This window comes from Plectropomus leopardus, chromosome 14 (assembly GCF_008729295.1).
Source record: "Plectropomus leopardus isolate mb chromosome 14, YSFRI_Pleo_2.0, whole genome shotgun sequence".
NCBI classification, from domain to species: Eukaryota; Metazoa; Chordata; class Actinopteri; order Perciformes; family Serranidae; genus Plectropomus; species Plectropomus leopardus.
The window spans coordinates 5513375-5533329 of NC_056476.1; the positions used below are offsets into that span (position 1 = coordinate 5513375).

The following is a 19955-nucleotide window of genomic DNA, read 5'->3' on the forward strand; positions in this document are numbered from 1 at the left end:
TTTTGGCACTGAAGCACAGAAGAAAATCTCTTGTCATACAGTGCAGAATAAAACTAAATCATGATGTGCCTCTTTATGAGAAAGTGCAGACAGAGAGGAAAACATAGCACATCGTTTCATTTTTAACTTGCGTGTCGTCCTCTTGGCGTCGGTGAAGGACAGGAATAATTCAGTAGTCGGAAAAAAGCATGCATCTGCATTGTATCTGGGTTTTTTCCCCCAGAATAAAGCATGTGGCTGTTTTTTTATTTCATTATACAGGTAGTGTAGAGTGCTGCCATTGTAACTTTAAGCTTAACAAACAAAGAAAGCAGTTACATGTTTCCTCCACAGCCGAAGTGGTTTCAAAAGACCGAGCCAAAACACTGTGGACGGAAAGCAGTTTGTCTACGTGATGAACTGTTTAATCTGTAAATCAGAATCCAAAGCAGGCGGTTTATCTGGCCTCTCATCCAGGTTGAGAGCCACAGAGTCTGGCCTCTGCCCACAGACTGACCCGTCCTCCCTTATTCCTGACTCACAACCCTAATGGACTCAGCTCCTCTACCTCCACTGTCATAATAACGCTTTAAATCACAGATTTTGAGACGACATTGTCCGGTAAGTGGAAATAAACACTCAGACCAAGTCTCCCACATGTAGTCATTACTTAGTCATACCGTCCCACCCACAGGCTCGTCTCCCGTAAAGGTGAAACCTGAGACTCCGGCAGATCAGAAAAAAAGTTTCCCAATTTATGGCTGGGAGTTCTTGTACTTGGGTTGTGGAAGATTAAAAAATTTAAAAGTACATCTAAGGGTATTTAAATACTGACAGGAACGACCTCCTCTTTCAGCTTTAAAGGTGTAGATGTCCAGTAGTCCCTTTTACACTGATATGTGCTTGTATAAATTCATGACGTTATTATTTAATACAAGTCACTTTGTTGAAGGATTGCATGAAATGAGGGTCGGAGGTTCTTTCCCCGGCTCTTCCTGTCAACATGTCAAAGTATCCTTGGGCAAAATACTGAACCCCAAATGACTCCTAATGCTGCGCCATCAGAGTGTGTATGAATGGTTACTGAGCAGCAGGTGGCACAGCAGTGTTTGCCACTAGTGTGTGAATGTGTGTGTGGATGGGTGAATGTGACATGTAGTGTAAAAGCGCTTTTAGTGGTCGAAAGACTAAAAAAGGGCTACACAAGTGCAGTCCATTTACCAAATAAAGCTCAACGTATGTGTTTAAGTCGGAGGTTAAAGTTTTACAAAGACCACAATACACACAAAATACAAGAAGAAATTTTTACCGGATACTAAAACAACCTACAAATACTAATGGGAGTAATTACGTGCCTTTGAGGATTAAGATTGATACCGTTCTCAATTTGCCCGTTTAATATGAGGGTCAGCTTAGCTTAGCATAAAGACTGGAAACAGGGGGAACCGCCAGCCTGGCTTGTCCAAAGTAGAGATGAAATGGTACGAAAATTTTATATTAGGATTATAGTGACCAGAATGATCACAGTTGTCAGTGTTAATGGTGTTGTTAAAATGTGAATTAAATGTCAAGATTTCATATATTCACACACTGAAATCACCAGCAATCACCATCTGGATTTTTACCGGTTTATTGTGAAACTAGTAACCGTTTGATCCCTATTCCAAAGGGAACTGAATCAACTGATTATCACGCTATATTTTTAAGTTATTTAAGTTTAAATTGATGTGCTTTTCCATAGTTGCTCAAATGTGGCAGGCCAATGCAGCCCTGAGAAACACTTTGTGCACATACAAATGTGATGTTCTGCCATCGATAAACCAGGCTAACTGGTTGCTGTTTTTAGCTTCATATTAAACCGACAGATATGAAAGTTGTATCAGTCTTCTCATCTAACTCTCGTCAAAAAGCAAACAAGCAGAATTCTTACAATTAGGAACTATTCCTACTGATGGTTTTAGGCCAATAATTTATGAAATCCTTTTGAAAAGCTGTGATTTTAAATAAATAATACATACTTTGCTATTTCCCCAATTGCTTGTGTGTAACCATAGTTGCCAAAACACTGTTTCAAATTAAAACAACTGTGGCAAAACCCCAAAATTAATGGGAGAAAGAAAATCAAGCCTCCTGGAAAGAATATCACATAGCAGACAGTAAACTATAAACCCTAATCAAGTCTAATCGTCTGACTCCGACTCTGCACACAGATACCTCTCAGGTCAGACTGACCCTTACAGCAATTTCAACGACACCACCATTTTACATGAGCTTCTCAGTACAATAAATGTGCACATGGTTCACATTTGAATTCTGCCAAAATAAAGTTTACTCACACCAGCCGTAATTGATACTGAGCCTGGATCACATGATATCTGAGTAACAACTCTGTTAACCAGCAGAGACAACCAGATGAGTGAGGTTTGTCTTTTAGCACCACACAAGGCAGTTTGTAGGCAATTTGCGAAGCATTTGACGACGTTCTTACACTTTTCTGTGGTTTCCAGCTCACCAAATACTATCTGAATGGTCCTGATGTGGTAAACTCCACCCATCTGGCGGCTTAAGGAGGTTAAAACAAACGCTTTGAGTTATTTCCAGTTACTGTCTGACCCACGTCTGTGTGTGAGCAATCAGCTGTTATAGTATTGGCCAGGATGACAGGACCTGGCATTATCTCCTGAGAGAAAACAGCCCCTCCTGTTAGATCAATAATAGCTGGGGTTGAGACCCGCTCGACGCGCCATAATCAAAACCAAACAAACACTTCTAAATTAAACAGACTAACGTGTAACAGGAGCTATTGCTGGGTCTGCAGAGGAACACGCGCTGCTCAAAATAACATTAATTACCTAAACCTGTGGGGAGAAACTCGCTCACTTTCTGCAGATCATTATGCAAAGTTTTACATCATAGTGCAACAGGCAGCACATCAAAGATTTACTGAGAGGCCAAAGCACCAAATAGCATAATTGAATGCACTCCTGAGGGAATAATTTCACTTTAACAACCGCTCAGAGGTTCTTTCTTCAATTTCCAAGTAGGAGAACAAGAAAGAATGCATATTTTAATCTTAAAAGGGTAACTAAGGTATTTTTTAACCTGGGCCCTGTATTTTTGAAACAGGGAAAACAACTTTTTAAACTGGTCCAGTCCAAAGAGTGCCACAGGAATGAGCCCTAAAACCCAGAAATTAGTCAGCATTTCAGCACCTCCGGTTCCATCGTCTCGAAGTCAGTTCATATTTTTGAATGAGTTTTTGGTTAGAGGCCTTAAATAAGGTCTGTGGTGAACACAAGCTGAAGAGACTTTCACATTTTGTTCTACAACATACAATACGTCAGTTAATACGCCAGTGTGAACTTTGAAACTTTTATGTGTCTGTGTAAAATGGTGGTTGCTAAAAAGTGGTTAATGAGACAACAGAACGTCATCACACTGAACTCAGCTCAGTGGTGTTGCTTGTTTATAGATGATTTTTTTTACCTCTGGTGATTGCCTTTAGGTTTAAAAAATCTTGAAAATGGTGTTCATTTGTGAGTATTATCATGCTGAACAAAACGTGTAAGTATCATCAATGTCGGTGTACCACAGAGCAAAATCCCATAGGCTTTTGGACGAGGAAACCAGGGTGAAGCTAATTTCCACATCGGCCTACATAAAAACATCATCCCTGGGGTACTTTATAGAGATAGACAGCTGCAGTCCGCAGTGGCAAAAAAGGCTGTAATGTAACCACTGTGGGCTTGGTCGCACTGTCAATTTATGTCCACTAAAAGTGCTTGTTATTACCACCGAAAGGTCAGATTACTATTTAAAGGTTATGTAATGGATCCCTACAGAGAAGACCTTTTTGTTGAAGAGTAATATCCCTTCCCTTCAAAATCACTATTGTCAAACTCATCAGACACAGTTTAAATTAACAGTAATTTTATCATAGTAAAACTCATTTCACTCAGATTCTGTGGAAACAAAATAGAATTCACAAAAGCCATCTTGGTTCATCTTTTCACTGTTTTAGCGATCATCATTTCTGCTTTGGGTGAAAGAAACCCTTAATTCACCCAGCTAGATGTGAAAATATGCTGACTCTATTCATGCTTAAAGTCTGGTGGGGTTGGTGATTGTTACTTCAGGGCTGTTTCTGGTTAAACTAAAAGGATTTTACTCTAATAAAATGGCTTATATCTGTAAGGATCCTTTTAATAATTTTGTAAGACACATGAACCTATCAGTAGCAAAAACAAGCGCTTTCAGGGGGCTCAAATTGACAGTGCTAACATGCCCTGAGTGGGTACATTGTAGCCTGTTTTGCTGCTATTGGCTGCAGCAATCTCACTCAATGCTGTCACTTAGACACAGAAACATGGTAAAATGGGGTTTGGGTTGGAAAACACCAAATTTGCCCTTCACTTAATAAAAAAAGAGACAGCTTAGATGTAAATGGCCTAACATTGTGAGGACATGGTCTCCTCCTCTGCCTGACGGCCCACCACAGAGTCAAAGATGAGTTAAAGGTAAAACACCGGGGGAGTTACGCCATGGTTTGGTACTAATATCCTGAGCGGGAAACAATGAGCGCTGAGATTCTCACATTTAACAAGCTAAATTCCCCCGATACACACACAAGCACACACACAATCTCACACACACATCTCAGCCAGAAGCACACTGAGCCCTGAGCTCTCTCCCCACCACTCATAAAATAAGTGAAATGCAACCCCCATTGTGCAACAGTTACAGCATTAGCAAAGTGGTCTTTTTTTTTTCACCGTCGCTGGCAGAGAATCTGTTCCAGCCCGAGCCGCAGCAGTGGAACAAGAAGAAAGAATATGATTAGAAAATAATCATTTTTATATATGCACGCTCAAAGGGCTGACAGGGGAAAAAGCAGGCTCTGAGAACGGAACAAAGGTAGTAAATAAACAAATCTGTGGATTACGTCTCCAAAAGTAAATGCAATTGTTAAATTTTCCAACTGGCTCACTGTGCGTAGGGTAGACCTCATTTCTTTGGACAGATTTTGAGTTAAAAACAACATACAAACACAATAAAACAAGTAGATCCCATTTTTACCTTTATTGCACGTATCCGCTCCCTTTAGTCAGGAGCAGGCTGACTAAAAATTAAGTTTACAACATGTTGGCTGATTTATATGCCAGATACACCAGAGCTGTGGTGACAGGAATAAGAGGAGCATCAATAAATACAAGTCCTGTTTCTGGGCTGAACACAACAGTAGCTTCAAATGTATTTAGTTGATTGTTTGTTTGTTTGTTTTTCTGACAAACCCTCAAACACTGCGAATGTCCAACAATTTAACTTTACATAACTACGACAACTGGGAATGCAAGATTGACCGTTTTTTTTAAAAAGGGACCAATTTTTTTGCAGCAGAAGCAGAGATATTGTCTATGTTATTCCACTTTGTAAAACCTGGCTTACATTACCAGAAATGCAACTCGACTATAGACAGCTTGGGTCCAAGAGTCGAGTGCGCTAGGCTAGTAAGTGATAATGAAGCCTCAAGCTGCTTCAGCTCCAAACAATGTTGACCCATCATATAACGAGACAATTTATCAGACTTTGCAAACTTCCCTCTCGACCCAGAGAAAGCTTTATACATAGTTCCCAAAACCTGTAAGCAGACTCTGTTGTCTAAAATCACTTACGCTCTACATCTATGCTAACAACTGTGCACAACGAATGTTGTTTTTCAAATTCGTTGATGTTTTTCTGTCTTTCCATCCATCCATAGGTGTCAGTTCATTTCTTTACAGTATGAAAATTCATTAGCAGATTCTTAAACTTGGTTGAGTTGGACGATTAAGCGCCGCAAACATTAAGTCTGAAGAATTTTTTACAATGCAGTCTTACACAATATAGTGTGGACTTCTTCAGTCTGCCTGAAAATTGTATTACCAACAGATTTAAGCAGCTTTCAAGACTCTGCTAAAAGAGCAAATCACTTTGACGTTGCACCAACAACAGCTGTCACTTCCAGGTAGACAGCTAGTAGTTGTTTTGAATTGCGGAGATATGTGAAATCGGCAAACTTGTTTTTTTTCTGTTGTCATTTTCAGCAGTAACTGTAATGTCTAAAGCTATACAGTTAAACACAATGGTCCGACCTCTCTGATGTTTCTGCTGTGCTTATTTTATGTACTGCGTGGCTTTGTGAGCACCTTTCATAATCCATGTCTGCTAGCACAGAAGCGAAGCAATGTTTTGCTCTGGAAAGGAGCTGCCGCACATATTTTAGCCACCTGAAAAACAATCAATATCAGTTTAATTGCACGCTTTATGCAGACTATTTTCTCTGCTCTCCCTACACACCAACTGATGGAGGCAGTAGTTAACCAGCAGATCCTCTGTTCTGCAAAACCACTTATTTTGGCAGTGGAGTCTGGTGACTGTGAGATAACGGCTTTAGCTCCCTTTTTTGAAAGCTCTGTCTGACAGCAAGATAAAGCGGATTAAATGTTCTGAATATATCGTACAGATTTTTTTAGATGGTCATTTTTTTCTGTGGTTAAAAAGCATTTGCTAAGCAACATTTAATTTAATACACGTGATGCCGAAGTTTTCTACCCAGGAGTTACTGTAAACAATTGTAATTCAGTCTATATTCACATACACAGAAACTACTTAAAACCAATAGATGGCTGGAACAGTAGATATGTACATCAAAGTTTCTAAGACACAACAGCATCGTCTGCAGTTACACTCTGGGAGCTTGGGTTAGTGGGAAAATGCACTCTAAAACCTAAAACAAAAATTCCACAATTTTTTTGTTGTTGTTTGTTTGTTTGATTTCCTTGAGCTAAAACTTGCAAACCAACTGAATTGGTCCTTTGATTTTTCAATTTATGATGTTCGTAAGTGTAGCTGTGGTAGAAGTTGTGGCTTGTGATGAGCTAATAATGAGTCGTGGTGTTTTTGAGTTTTGCTTTACGAGGAGGATTCTATAAAAATTCAGCTGTGCCTTTGGACTGTTTGTGCAATTTATGAACTGTGGCAGAAAAGACTTCCAATAAGCTAACATGTTGTACTTGAGGTTGATGTTGCATTTGGAAATCACTGGCTGTATGCTGTCACTGTTAAAACTCAAAGTTATAGCACACCAGTCCACACCCATTAGAGTTAATTCATACTCCTGGTTAGTTTAAAAGTCTTACTGCCAGAACTCTGAGTTTTCATCGCCAAGTAAATGTAACTGAAACATCTTAATTACTTAATAACACAAGAACATTTGTGGTACACGCATTTAAAAGAAAAAAAATCAGTATTATTTTGCATCATTTTCCAGATCAGATTTAAGTTGCACTTCACAGAAAAATCACCTTCACTAATAAGAGAAGATTTTTTTTAAGTGACATATTTTCGGAGTGTTATCTGTCCTGTCACTGAGGTAGTATGGCTGTTATATTGCTGTTAAAATCTGTCATAAGGCGTCAGTTCTGATGTTTGCAGAGAGAAAATATTTATGTAATGAAAAAGAATACTTTGGGTATTTTGTTTTGTGTTAGAAACTGGAAGCAGAGCAATACAAAAACAGGATGCAGTATGGTTGTTATTATAGAGCACAATAGTTCAAATTTTTGCAATTTTCTCCTGATTTTTCTCCTGATTAGAACTCCATTTGGTCAAAAATCTGAAGCTGGAGAAGCCGACCCTAATGACAGCCCTCTCCACTTATTTCTGACATGGGTCGACTGAAGCTCTTACTCTGACTAGATATCACGGGATTGTTAAATCAGATCCTGCGTACTGGGATAAAAACGTCTACTCTGTTTAACTAACAGGAACATGCTCCTTGACATGAATGACATCACTACCTCTAAGAGAAAGGCTTTTGCGTGCACAGATGGAAATTCATTACAAGAACTGTGTGTGTGTGTGTGTGTGTGTGTGTGTGTGTGTGTGTGTGAGAGAGAGAGAGGGAGAGAGAGGAAGCAGTGTGTGCCAGCTCCACGTTAACGTGTGATGGGATCATTATCCCCTCTGGACACAACAACAACAAACAATGCAACAGCAACGACACATACGTAAATTCATACATATATGGCCATCTAATCCATCCCAGTGTCATTAATCACAAGACGTTTTTTGGCATTCCCTCACTAGCCAGCAAGTGGATTAGTCAAACAGAGGAAAAGGAGAATAAAAGTGAGCCAACCACAGAGGAAACATGCCAGAGAAAGCTGTCCACCAAAGTCGAGGCTAATTGTGTACTGTTGCATGCTTTTAACGGGCCGAGGTAATCACTTTTGTCCGATAATTAGCATTTAGTTTTCAGGAAATCTATAAAGCGGATGCCATCCCTCATGCTGTTTCCATTAACACACTTCACTTAACTGTGTTAAAAAAAAAAATGAAGGAAATAAAAAGGAATGTATGAAAAGCCGCACCCTTCTTCTCCTCCCCCTTATTCCTTTAAAATTTCTAATTGGGTTTTGTCTTGAAAAAGAAACCTGTTATTTAAAGTTTTCAAAGTAACCCTTTAAAACTCTTTAACACAGTTCTAGCATGTTGTGAGAGCTGATGGAGCTGGACCACTTTCACACAGTAGGTGCAAAGTGTGTGTGCCGCTCGCAGCAGGAAGGCGGGACTGGGCATAAAACATTAAAGTGTAGTCACATACCCCACCCTTTCTTTTAATTTGACCTCTTAATATAATTAGTGTTTCAGAAGGTAAAGTTTTAGCAAAAAGTTTTCCAAAAGGTTTGTTCTCTCCTGTTGTTTTCCTTTTTTTTGTGAAGAACACCAGGAAATTTTTATTTTTTTAATTATGAAAACTCAACTTTTGGCAAAAATTATGACTGGTGTGTTAACTGCATGTCAGATGAATTAAACCACACAAGGCCAAATTGCCTCATAAGTTACTATATGACTGGTTGCTGACAACACAAGTCTCATGTTTTGCCACGTTTTGAATGTCTCGCTCAGTGCCACACAGAGAGCAACAGGGTTCATCACCTCACTTACAGCAAACTTCACGGAGATCGATGATGGAGCATCACCAGTCTGTGTTAACCAAATATTCTCTGATCTTGCTCAGCTGAAAACACAAAATCCGTCAGCACCGTAGCTTGTTGTTCACAACCTTTCCTGTTTGTAACAGCTACCTCTGCAGAGTGAATGTAGGTTAAACTGCAGCAGACACAGAGCATCACTAACATTCGTTTGGAGTTGCGTCTCTGGCCACCTAATGAATCTAAGTTCAATTTTCACTCTGTCTTTGGTCTCTACTAACTCCTGAGGAAATATCTTGCTGCTACATGTTCCACTAGCTCGTTGCTAACTGTGTCTATGTGATGCTCAGGTAGCATCATCTGACTGTGTGTGTAAACTATGCTCACGACACCGTGTCCTAAGCAGATGCAACATGAGCGAGCATCAGTGACTAAATCAGTATGATAAAATTGTTTTTTAGTGTAATGTCTCCAAAGCACCCTGTTTGTATTTTATTCCAGTCGCTCAGGCTGAAAGTGCTGCAATGCACGAGGACCGGCTGATTCAGGGGGTTAAAACGAAGAGCTACCTATATGATGACCTTTTCACTTCATTACAAATACCTGTAAAAAGTGGCAGGTGGCTGGAGGGAGATTGCTGAATGTTTCTGGTGAGCTTTGTTGTGAGGGATGCTCAGCAGATCTTTTTAGCTAGTTCATTTGTTTTACACAGAGGAGATGATGATATAATACAGCAGTGGTTCCCAACTGGTCCAGCTACAGGGTCCCGATTTCTCCTTAGCCAATAGTTCATGGTCCACACCTAAGATAAATTACCACATAATTAATTTTATTTCACATATGTAAGCAGCACGTGGACTTAGAACATTATTAAATAAAATGTAATGCACGAATAAAGTGTAATTTTTTAAAACTTAAATTAAAGAGCATTACAACCAAAAACGTGCATATTGTTGCCTAAAGACCAATGATATTGCAAAGACAGAGCATGTTAATTGGCCCAAAAAAAACCAAAGTGAGGTCAGTAGGTCTGTTCTTCAAATTTAAGTGTTTTGGGATTTTTCTTTTACAGTCTTTACATATTTATGAGCCACTTGCGTTTCATTCAGAACGTGACCCACTTTTGGACCACGACCCACCAGTTGGGAACCACTGTAACATACTATGGAAGCAATGTAATTTTATCCATACCCGCGATAGTATTTTTGTGAATATGAACAATAAGGAAGTTAGTTCTCGACAGTCTTTTCAGTGATTGCGTCTCCAGGCTGAAATCTCTGAGCACACAGCTGATAGGTGTGCGGTTTGTTTACATGACGTAACCGAGATCCATATTTAATGGATTCACTGTGGACAGAGATCGTCAGATGTAACATGATGTGGCGCTATAGTCAGAGGCTCGCTTGCTGTGAGGACGGGGTCTGAGAGCGGTGAGACTGAACATAAAAAGTAAAGCTGCTGATCAGAAAACCAAAACAATGAGCTGAATTTAAAAAAAAAAAAAACACTTTCATATTACACACATTCATCTCATTCATTGTTAATAAACAAATAGTGATTTTATCAGCTTTAATGTATTGGGATTAATATGCGGTTATAAATTCCAGTATATTTAATACATCTGATAAAGAGACGATGAAAAAACATTTCACACCACGCTGAAATCTGATCCCCTCTTTAGATGATGCTCAGGAAATTAAATATGGCATTAATGAGAACGATGACTTCCTTATTTTTCTTTTGAAGTAGTGCAAAGAAATCAAAATGAAAGTGTGAGTAAGGGGAAGAGGGAGGTGTTCTTCCGTCTTCGGAAATGGCTCTAAATCTGATTAACAGCATTCCTTATTTGTCACTAATGCTACATCCTGGCTACAGAACAGTCAGCTGCGTCTGCTGTTCCCAGGAAGTCTGGAGGACTGTGTGTGTGTGTGTGTGTGTGTGTGTGTGTGTGTGTGTGTGTGTGTGCGTGCGCGTGCGTGCGTGCGTGCGTGCGTGCGTGCGTGCGTGCGTGCGTGCGTGCGTGTGTGTGTCTGTACCACACATTTCAATAGATTCCATGCCACCATCGCATACTTAAACTGAGACCACACACTTGCTGATATCAAAGGAAATAATTAAATATATTGCAGAGCAGAGGCTAATCTGCTGAGTTAGTTTGATAGGAAAGAGGAAGTGTTTCTGCTGTCCTCATAATCTGCCGGATTACAGAGAGCCATAACTCTCTCAACAGGCAGTGTATCTCTCAAACAAGAGCCGGTGCATGTCACCAACACACTGAACCTACATACAGCGAGTTCCCATCGTGGCCTAGACAATTATGTAAAGACAAGAGCACCCCGTAAACCACAACTATCATGAGGATCTGCAGAGAAAATGAGAGGCAGGGTGAAGTTGCGATGATCCGTGCGACGAGCTCACTGGCCTTAAATCACAGAGCTGGACGTTGACTGCATTTCATTACGCTGATTAGAAAGCCCTGAAATTGAGCATGAAATGCGTTTGCTGATTACAGTTATCAGAGGGAATCGACATATGTAAGCAATTTGATTGGTCGCTGGTGGAGTCACCCTTAAAGTCATCTGTCAGCATCTTGTGAAATATAAGTGGAGCCTAGGTGTCTAGTCATGTGTGCAGTTGGCTTGTGAACCTGAAGTTTTACAAAAGTTTTCAGTTGTAATTCAATTTCTTTGTGTGCCCTATTTTCCTCAACTTGACCCATTTACTCTAATTCAGTTTGATTTCCTAAATTTTCCAGAATGTCTCTTAACAACTCCCACACAATAGATTTCATTTGATCTCTCTCTGATTGTGTGATCATGGGACAAAATGTAAGACCAACAAGACCAAGAGTCCAGCAGTTCTGCATTGTGAATTGTAAATAAAATCAAATCAAATACTGTCTGAACCAAACTGCATGGTATTCCTCCTAACAGTTGTCATTGCTAGGACTGTACCTGACCGAGAATTATGCTGAGTCAGATATCGACTATTCGAATATATTCTTGTATCCCAGTCATAAGAGGCAGACTAGTGCTTTTTGGAGGGGTCGAGCTCAGGCTGAGTATTTTATGTGATGATCTTGGACTTAGGTACTAATTTTTTCGGCCCCTTAAGTCTGGTTAATGACTGTACCATAGAGCAGCTGAAACCGAGAAGCGCTCACTCGGCAACTAAATCTAGGGACCAAAATGTCTCCAGATATAGTGCACATTGACTGACCAAAACAAGGCTGCCCTACTCAAGACATATCATTCCAAACCACAAAAAAATAAAGATAAAAAGTTTCCAAATTGTTCAGGATTCATCCTCTGGCATCCATTTGGCCTTTACTGAAATTTGAAAGATATTTGGATAAATATCTGGATCTGGATAAATAAATAGAGTTGCTCTGTTTGTGGCTTTAGATAGAAAATCAGGGGGTCACCAAAGTCTGTGAACTCATGAATGTCTGTACTAACTTCTATGGCAAGCCATTCAGTAGTTGTTGAGATATCTGAGTCTGGACCAGAGTGGTACACTAACTGACATGTAGGGCTGTGTATCGTACGTTTAAGGTATCGACCAAAATAACCCAATGCCAAGTAGTCAAGCATCAAAACATCTCCAGTCAAACAGCATATGAATTTAATTCTTTTGGTTCCCAGATCTAGAAAAAAATATTTGTATGGTTTTACTTGCAGCAAATCACTGCAAGCGTTTTACAATATGTTACGAATACAAACTGAGCTAAAACCCAAACAGTGTATGGTGTGGTGAAGTTGAGCATAAAGTTCAGCTCGCTAAGATGCCACCAAAATGTTCAAAGGTATAACTACAGGTCTGTGGCTTTGGTGGCATTTACACAACTGAAAGCTTCCATTAACAAGATGAGTATCAAATTAGGAACTCTGTTATCGATGTCACATTAAGGTTACTGGCATTGCTGGTGGTATCATCATTTTTTAAACAAGACCCAGCCCTACCAAGTTGCCATCTTAGAGTGTCCCTCTCATTATTGGATTTTTACCCTTCATGTTTGACAGACAGTAAATGTTGTTGAACAGTTTGTGCCCATTTAGTGGCACGATGTTTTACAATCTACTCTTTAGTCCAGAGCGTGATATCTCAACCACTACCCAGACTGCCATATGTGTGAGTAATCCCCAACACATGGTTCCTATTTAGTTAGTTTATCTCAATCTTTTGTCCAACTTTGACATACAAAACACTCTTGGACAAGTGAGTGACTTTGAGTATTCAAGGTCCCCAGAGGACAAATCCTGATGCTTTGATGAACTCCAAACCTTTTCTCAAGCACTAACAGTTGGTCTTAACTTGCACTTTTACAAAACAAATATCTGTGTCTAAAGGACACGCTGAAATTTACTGAGCACAGTACTTATATCCAGAGGATAAACCATTTTCATTTAAGACACCACATTTGCTTTTCTAAAGAACATAACTATAAAGATATTATCACTCACCACATTCACTTAATTTGCTGTCGATATTCTTGATCCAATAAAGATTCATTTTAATGTGCTGATGACCTCTGGACCTTTATTTTTAGTACTAGTAAAAAGTTCAGCTTGTACAAGAGAAACTATAAAATCTAAAATGCGTGAAATTTCCTCCAGCATCAGCATTAAGCCCATTTTATACACAAATAGCATGGTTACATGGTTTTCACAGGCTTGGTTTTGGCAATACTGTGGCCTTTTTTCTAACACCACCATCACACCATAATTTCTATGTGCACACACAACATAGTATCATGTATTTCACTGGTCGTGGAGCACATTCATAATCCCCGTAGCACCATTTTAAGTGAGAACAGCAATGTTCGAAAAGATCAAAATCATGCAAATGTATTCTGTTGTGTCAATATTCAAATTCTTGCCGCCATACAATATAATGACCCAAAACCACAAGCTTCATCACCAATAACTGTTTTCAAGGATTTTTCCTTTAAGTCTCTAATTAGAAACTGCTGCTGAACAAAAAGTCAAGACAGAGTTTAATCTGAAAGGTTTGTATTTCATGACTTCTCGTCACAGAAGAAGGTGATGCCAAACTATGACCTTATCACTTTGCCAAGAATGTTTTTCCCATAAAGACTAAATGGAGAAATGTGCACAGCACAACAGCTCTTCTTCTGCATCATAGTGGTTTAATGGTTGGAGCACAAACTTCTCACTCTGTCCTCCTTACTCTTTTTCTGTACTATTTAACGCAGGTAAGGCTTCCTAATAATAGTCATCATTCCACTTAATTGGTCACACATGCTCCAACTCAAAGCACAAAATAGGTTTTCAAGTTTTATTTCTAACTATCCTATGATTAATACATTTCCTGTCTTTTTCTTCAACATACTCTTCAGTTTAATCGAAGCCTTCACTAACAACTTTGGACTTTGTTCTCCCTTGACACAATGTTGAAACACAACTTCCAGCTTGTAAAAGTATGAACCCAGTATAGTTTTATTTACATGCTAAATCTCCAGTCTTTTACATCTGTCATCCAGTAGCCAAAAACTTACAAAGTGAAAGCAAAACTGGATATTTTTTTTGTATTCTATCCATTGTTTTGCTATTTTCTTTTTTCACCCACTTACATACATTTGTAAAAAGAAACACTAACCCACTTACATACAACTTGTCTCATCTGCTTCACCTCCAGTTCATGATTTCTTTCATTTCCCAAAATGACCTTTGGCATAGCACAACGCATGAGGGACCTTACAGTGTCTGTATGACCAAAACCAGGCTTTCAGCTAACTCCAGTGTAATCCTGTCTGGGGCAGCAATGTAGTATAAACAGTAAGACAGCCCGAGTAGGATAGGAGAAAGAGGTCAAACACACACCAGACTTTCACCCAGTAGAGAGGTGTTTGTGTCTTTTTGTGTGAAACCATCTTGAGTTTTTTCAGTCACGTAACGTGGTGATATGAGTTTTTTAGTTGAAAAAAAATGAATTGTATGCAGTAATGCTTTTCTGCAGTTGTTTTCTCTTTTGTCCACATCAGTGACAAATATGAGCCTATAAAGACTCATTAGATACTCACTCAAAACTTTAATATACGACACACGACTAATTGCTTTTTTTGTGTTGAATTGAGCTCCAAACAGCAAACGTCTTGCTAACATTTGCTGTTTTTATATCTTTCCCTCTCACTTAAAAAAACAGTCCAGTTCCTGACCTCCATTCCTTTGAATACTGTCAGCATAATCAAGTCACTGGCTGACCATACAGCTATCACACACAGGCACCTGCACACAGACCACTCACACCTGCACTGTGATCTACCTCACGCCAATAAAAAGGCTTTCCTGCTTTTGAACCGCGGCCGTACTTTCCCAAGCCGAAGGTATGCAGTCTTGGCTGCTTTGCCGCTCTGGCCAGGCTGTTTATGTTTGTTTTTCAGTGAGTTTATGAGTTTTCACCGATGCCGTCACCAAAGTATGCAGGTCGACGACTCATCTTATCCCACCCTGGCACTAACAGGTTGATTTGATGAAGGGGGATTAAGGATAGATCGGTGTCCTCATTTGTTCGCCCTAATTTCTGAATATATCCCCCTGGGAAGCAGATCTTTGCCTGCCTGCCTGGCTGCCACCTGCCTTGTTAGAGAGATCACTCCTGGTTCTAAGGACCAGAAAATCTGCAAAATATGTTGTTGCAGTTATTAAGACCTGATGTTAGATGTTAACTTTAATCCACTTAGACTCTTAAAAAGCATAATTTCACCTAAAGATGCATAACAACGTGAGATCAAAAAGCTGGCGTTCGCTTTTCGTTCCTTCCTCCAACCATTCATGCCTTTGTGTTCAGCTCAATAATAGCCTGTGACTGCTTTGGCAGTTAATTCACAGACTGTGTTACACTGCCATCATAGGAAAATGTGTGATCACATCTATAACCATCATCACACATCCTTATCATCTGAGCGGTGCTGCTCTCCCTCAAGCCTATGAACAAACTGCTAAAACAATAAAGGAGACATCAAAGTTGCTCTTTCAAGAACGAGGAGGGAGTGAGCGAGACAGACTTATCTGAGCTGCACAAACAATATGATCACGAAGCGAAAAGGTCAAACTGTCTAAAGCGTTGTTAGCGTCGCAAGCACGGGTATTGTGAGAAGTGTTGGACTTGTGCACTCATTGCATCATGGAGCCTCCGGGGAGATGAGGAAGGAGCAGTGCTATGCAGTGAAGTTAGCTTTCACCCCTGATATCAACGTGGAAAGTGGGGGTGTGAATTATGGTATTACGGCAGCTGTGAGCAATGTTAAAAGTATCTACTGTGGTGTGAGTGGGGGGTGTGCAGCAGGCCGAGTGTGTGACCGGATTCAGCCAAGAGGAGGATGAAGTGGATGCGGAGAGTGTTTAATTTGGGGGATAAAGTTGATAGAGATTCTGCGATTGTTCACCAATCTTCGGACATGTTTTCAGATTTATTCAGACTCTCCTGAAAAGCTTTTTGTCTCTTGTCTTGTGTCAGTTTTTCAAAGACTAGAAGTGGCCTTGTTTTCTTTTTTACATTACTCTGTATTTTGGAGTTTTACCAGTGTGGGTTTGAAAGGGTTTCCTAAGGCCGATAGAGTTTCTCAGACTGCAGAGGAGCATGAAATCCCTCAAAGTTAGAAAGAAAGAGTTTGGAAAAGTTCAGCTCAGATAAGTTGTCAGTCACAAAAAAAGTCTGATGAGTCACTTTTCCTCTGATTTCCTAAACACATCCCAGCACTTGTTGCATTATCCCATGTGGCTAACCACAGATCGGCCACAAAACACAAACACCAAACTCACTTGTGTTACAGTGAAACCAGTCACTTCATTTGGATTTTTTTCATTTTCTGACCAGTAGGAAAACAATTATCTAGTGACAAACAAAGAAAGGGTTTCGCAAAGTATCTTTCTCCTTATGTAGAGCTGCCTTGACCACTTGCGAGGGAGGAGGGTTTCAAAGACGTTGTGAAATAGTTCCAATATGTGAGTTTTACATATTCATCCACCCCCCTGACCACAAATATTACACAGCATCTGAGAGCTGAAACAGTGCTGTTCTACATCACTTATTTCTGCCTGGACAGTGCCACAAGTAGAACTTCAATAAAAAGAAGGAACAAATAAAGTACTGTGCATTTGACAGAAAAATAGATGGAGAGACATGACAGTGACAAAAGTCTGTCCTACAAAAGTAGAGGGGACAAGAGCAGTGCTGTCGTGAACAAAACTCAGTCATCACAGCGAACAGAATGACCTTCATTTATAATCCATATCCTTGAAAACAGGATGGTATCATGTCTTGCACTCTAATTGCAGAATCATAAGTTAAATTTTTCCTTGTTAAAAGTATGCAAATTGTATTTTGATTGTTTTAATTGATTGCTTACACACCTAGGTCAAGACAGAGGTTAGAACTTATTTAATGACTTAATGTGATCACATTGAAATTTCAGGAGCAAGTCTCAAAATTACAGCCTTGAACAGCCAAGATGTGTTTTTCTGGAAGGCTGCTGATTTCTAATTCAGATTTACTTAAGAACAGAGACACTTTCTCCAAAATAGCTGCAACATCGGCCTTGATAGGTTTTAAAAGTTAGTTAAAATGAACAAGCTGCACAATATCATTTAGCCTAAAATTCATGACTTGTTGCAACAGCATGATTTATTTACTTAATGTAATCTAAAATAACTTAAGTATTTCATTTGTATGTAGGACTAATTTATTTATGTTTCACTCTTCACAACCTGTTATTTGTGAGTTTCAGTTTAGAGAGTCCTTGAGTTTGACGCTAGTTGTTGACTTTATTGATTTTTCTGTGGGACTCTTTTTTCGGACTTATACCCTTAATTTTTCACCTAGTCTGCACAAAAACACAGTTATGAAGTGCATATTACACCTCAGCACTCTATTTCCAGTAACGTTTGTGTTTCTATAATACTATAAGCTTCTATCGCAGTAAGCATAAAATTCAAACTCTACTAATTTAACAGTCATTAATCATGCCCTCTAAAAGCGGTAATTATAGTTTTGATGTAATGACAATATGTAGCGCTCCTGTTTAATCTGATCAATTACGCGCGCTATCGTGACGCAGTATTAAATTGGACACACTTGATGTCACTTTTATTCCAAGTATTATCCTATGACTAAAAAAATGTGAACCAGCAGGCACTCGTGCACTCACCCGTGAGCCAGGCTTCTGTGCGGAGACTTGAGGCAGGTAACACAGAAACAGAGGCGCCAAAAAGTGAGAAAAGGTGAAGAGAAGCAAACTTGACAATAACATAATTGATGGTCGGTGAGCGCAGAGCAGAGCAGCAGGTAGTTTCTGTGTCCCTCTGTCACACTGATGATCAACAGGTCCAAAGAAATATAACAAGCTCCAAAAACACTCTTTCCAATCTTTTCTTGTAGTTTTTTTTTCTCCCTTTGTCTACTTCTCCAGTAACTATTCACATAGTGCCGCGCGTGGGATGAGAAATCATGACTCAGCTGGGACCATGGTGATCGTGTTTTATCCACAGCGGGAGAATCAGCTGTTCATCGCGGCTTCCACAGGATGAGTCGCGCTCGTATCCATTGCAACTTCATTTAAAAAGCAAAGGAGGGAGAAGCGCCGCTGACTGACGCTTCAGCTGTCCAATAGCAGGCGAGGGATGGCGTTAAAGGCCACGCCCACCCTTAACTGGTCCAAGAGCTGCTGTGGTCAGTCAGTCAGTCAGTCAGGAGACTCAGCAGCTGCAGGGACACTCAGTGTATTACCGTCAGTCTTTGAGAGCAGGGACAATGGCCGAGCAATTGTGAAGTCAATTTTAGGTTCTCATCCCCATTCACAGACGTATAAAGCTCTATAATAGCCGAGTATCCTGCTGCCGTGACATTTACCCGGTGTACTTAGCTTACAATGGAAAACATCTATTGAGGAAAGTCAATAGCTGTCACAAGAACAGCAGGGGGTCAGCCTGTGTTTGTAGATTTGGCTCTGTGTGTGTGTGTGTGTGTGTGTGTGTGAGTGTGTGTGTGTGTGTCACCTAGTCCCTAATTATTGTTCGGATTTCACTTATTTTTAAAAGTAAATCTTGAAGAGTATAACAGCAGATCACTGAAAAGAAAGAAGCATGTAGAGGGTTTTTTTGTTTGTTTGTTTTTCCAAAATAAATTATATTTAGTCTGTAAAAGGTCCTTGACAGGTTTCAGTGAAAACACACATTTAATTTATCACAACACAGAAATCCATCAGAAGGCCTCTTGAGTCCAGATTTCTTGACTCGACAAAATTGTCAATAATATATAATAGTAGAATAAGAAGAAAAAATCATGCTTAATGGCTGCATGTTGTGATCACACATTATATAAGTGTATGCAATACTTAGATTTGCTTAGATGCACTATAAATAAGAGTAGGGCTGGGTGATAAGTCTGAAATAATGTCAAGTTTTAAATTATGTCAATATATATGGCAACAAAGCAAATGTATGCAAAAGTACATATATATATCGATAAATCAAACACTTAGATAACCAACTGACTTATTCAGTAGTTCAACAGTATTTTGCAGGGAGCCATCTATTTAGAAAAGAAAACAATTTAAAAATTGTTAATTTTAAAAATATGTAATCCTATTTCATAGTAGTATGTAACAAAGTACCATACTAACACATTTTCCATCCTTGTACTTTACTTGAGTGTCCAAATAAAATACTTCTTCATACCGATACATTTCATGGGGAAATATTGTCCTTTTACTCGACTTCTTGAATTTATTCACCAGTTACATTCCAGATAAAGATGGTACACGTAAGACATTTAATGATGTTATAAACTATGCATGAACAAGGCATTAGTAATAATACTGCAGTTGTAGGCCGTACTATATAAAAGCATTTTTCTGCTTTATCGATACTTTAACTTTTGTTACTTTGTGTACATTTTGCGAACAATACTTTTACTCAAGTTACATTTTGAATGAATGGCTTTTGCTTATAATGGAGTATTTTTGTATTGCAGTATTGCTAC

The 19955-nt window shown here is 39.4% G+C and overlaps 1 protein-coding gene across 9 annotated transcripts in view; it reads right to left on the reverse strand.

The window, feature by feature from the left end:
- The window catches only part of smoc1 (SPARC related modular calcium binding 1), a 67283-nt gene extending 48800 nt beyond the window's left edge, over positions 1 to 18483 (reverse strand). For all 9 annotated transcript variants that reach the window (XM_042500328.1, XM_042500327.1, XM_042500324.1 and 6 more), the window contains exon 1: positions 18124 to 18483. In XM_042500328.1, coding sequence (XP_042356262.1) covers positions 18124 to 18225 — 102 coding nt within the window. In that variant the 5' untranslated portion in view covers positions 18226 to 18483. The remainder of the gene's footprint in view (positions 1 to 18123) is intronic.
- Positions 18484 to 19955: the final 1472 nt, after the last annotated feature.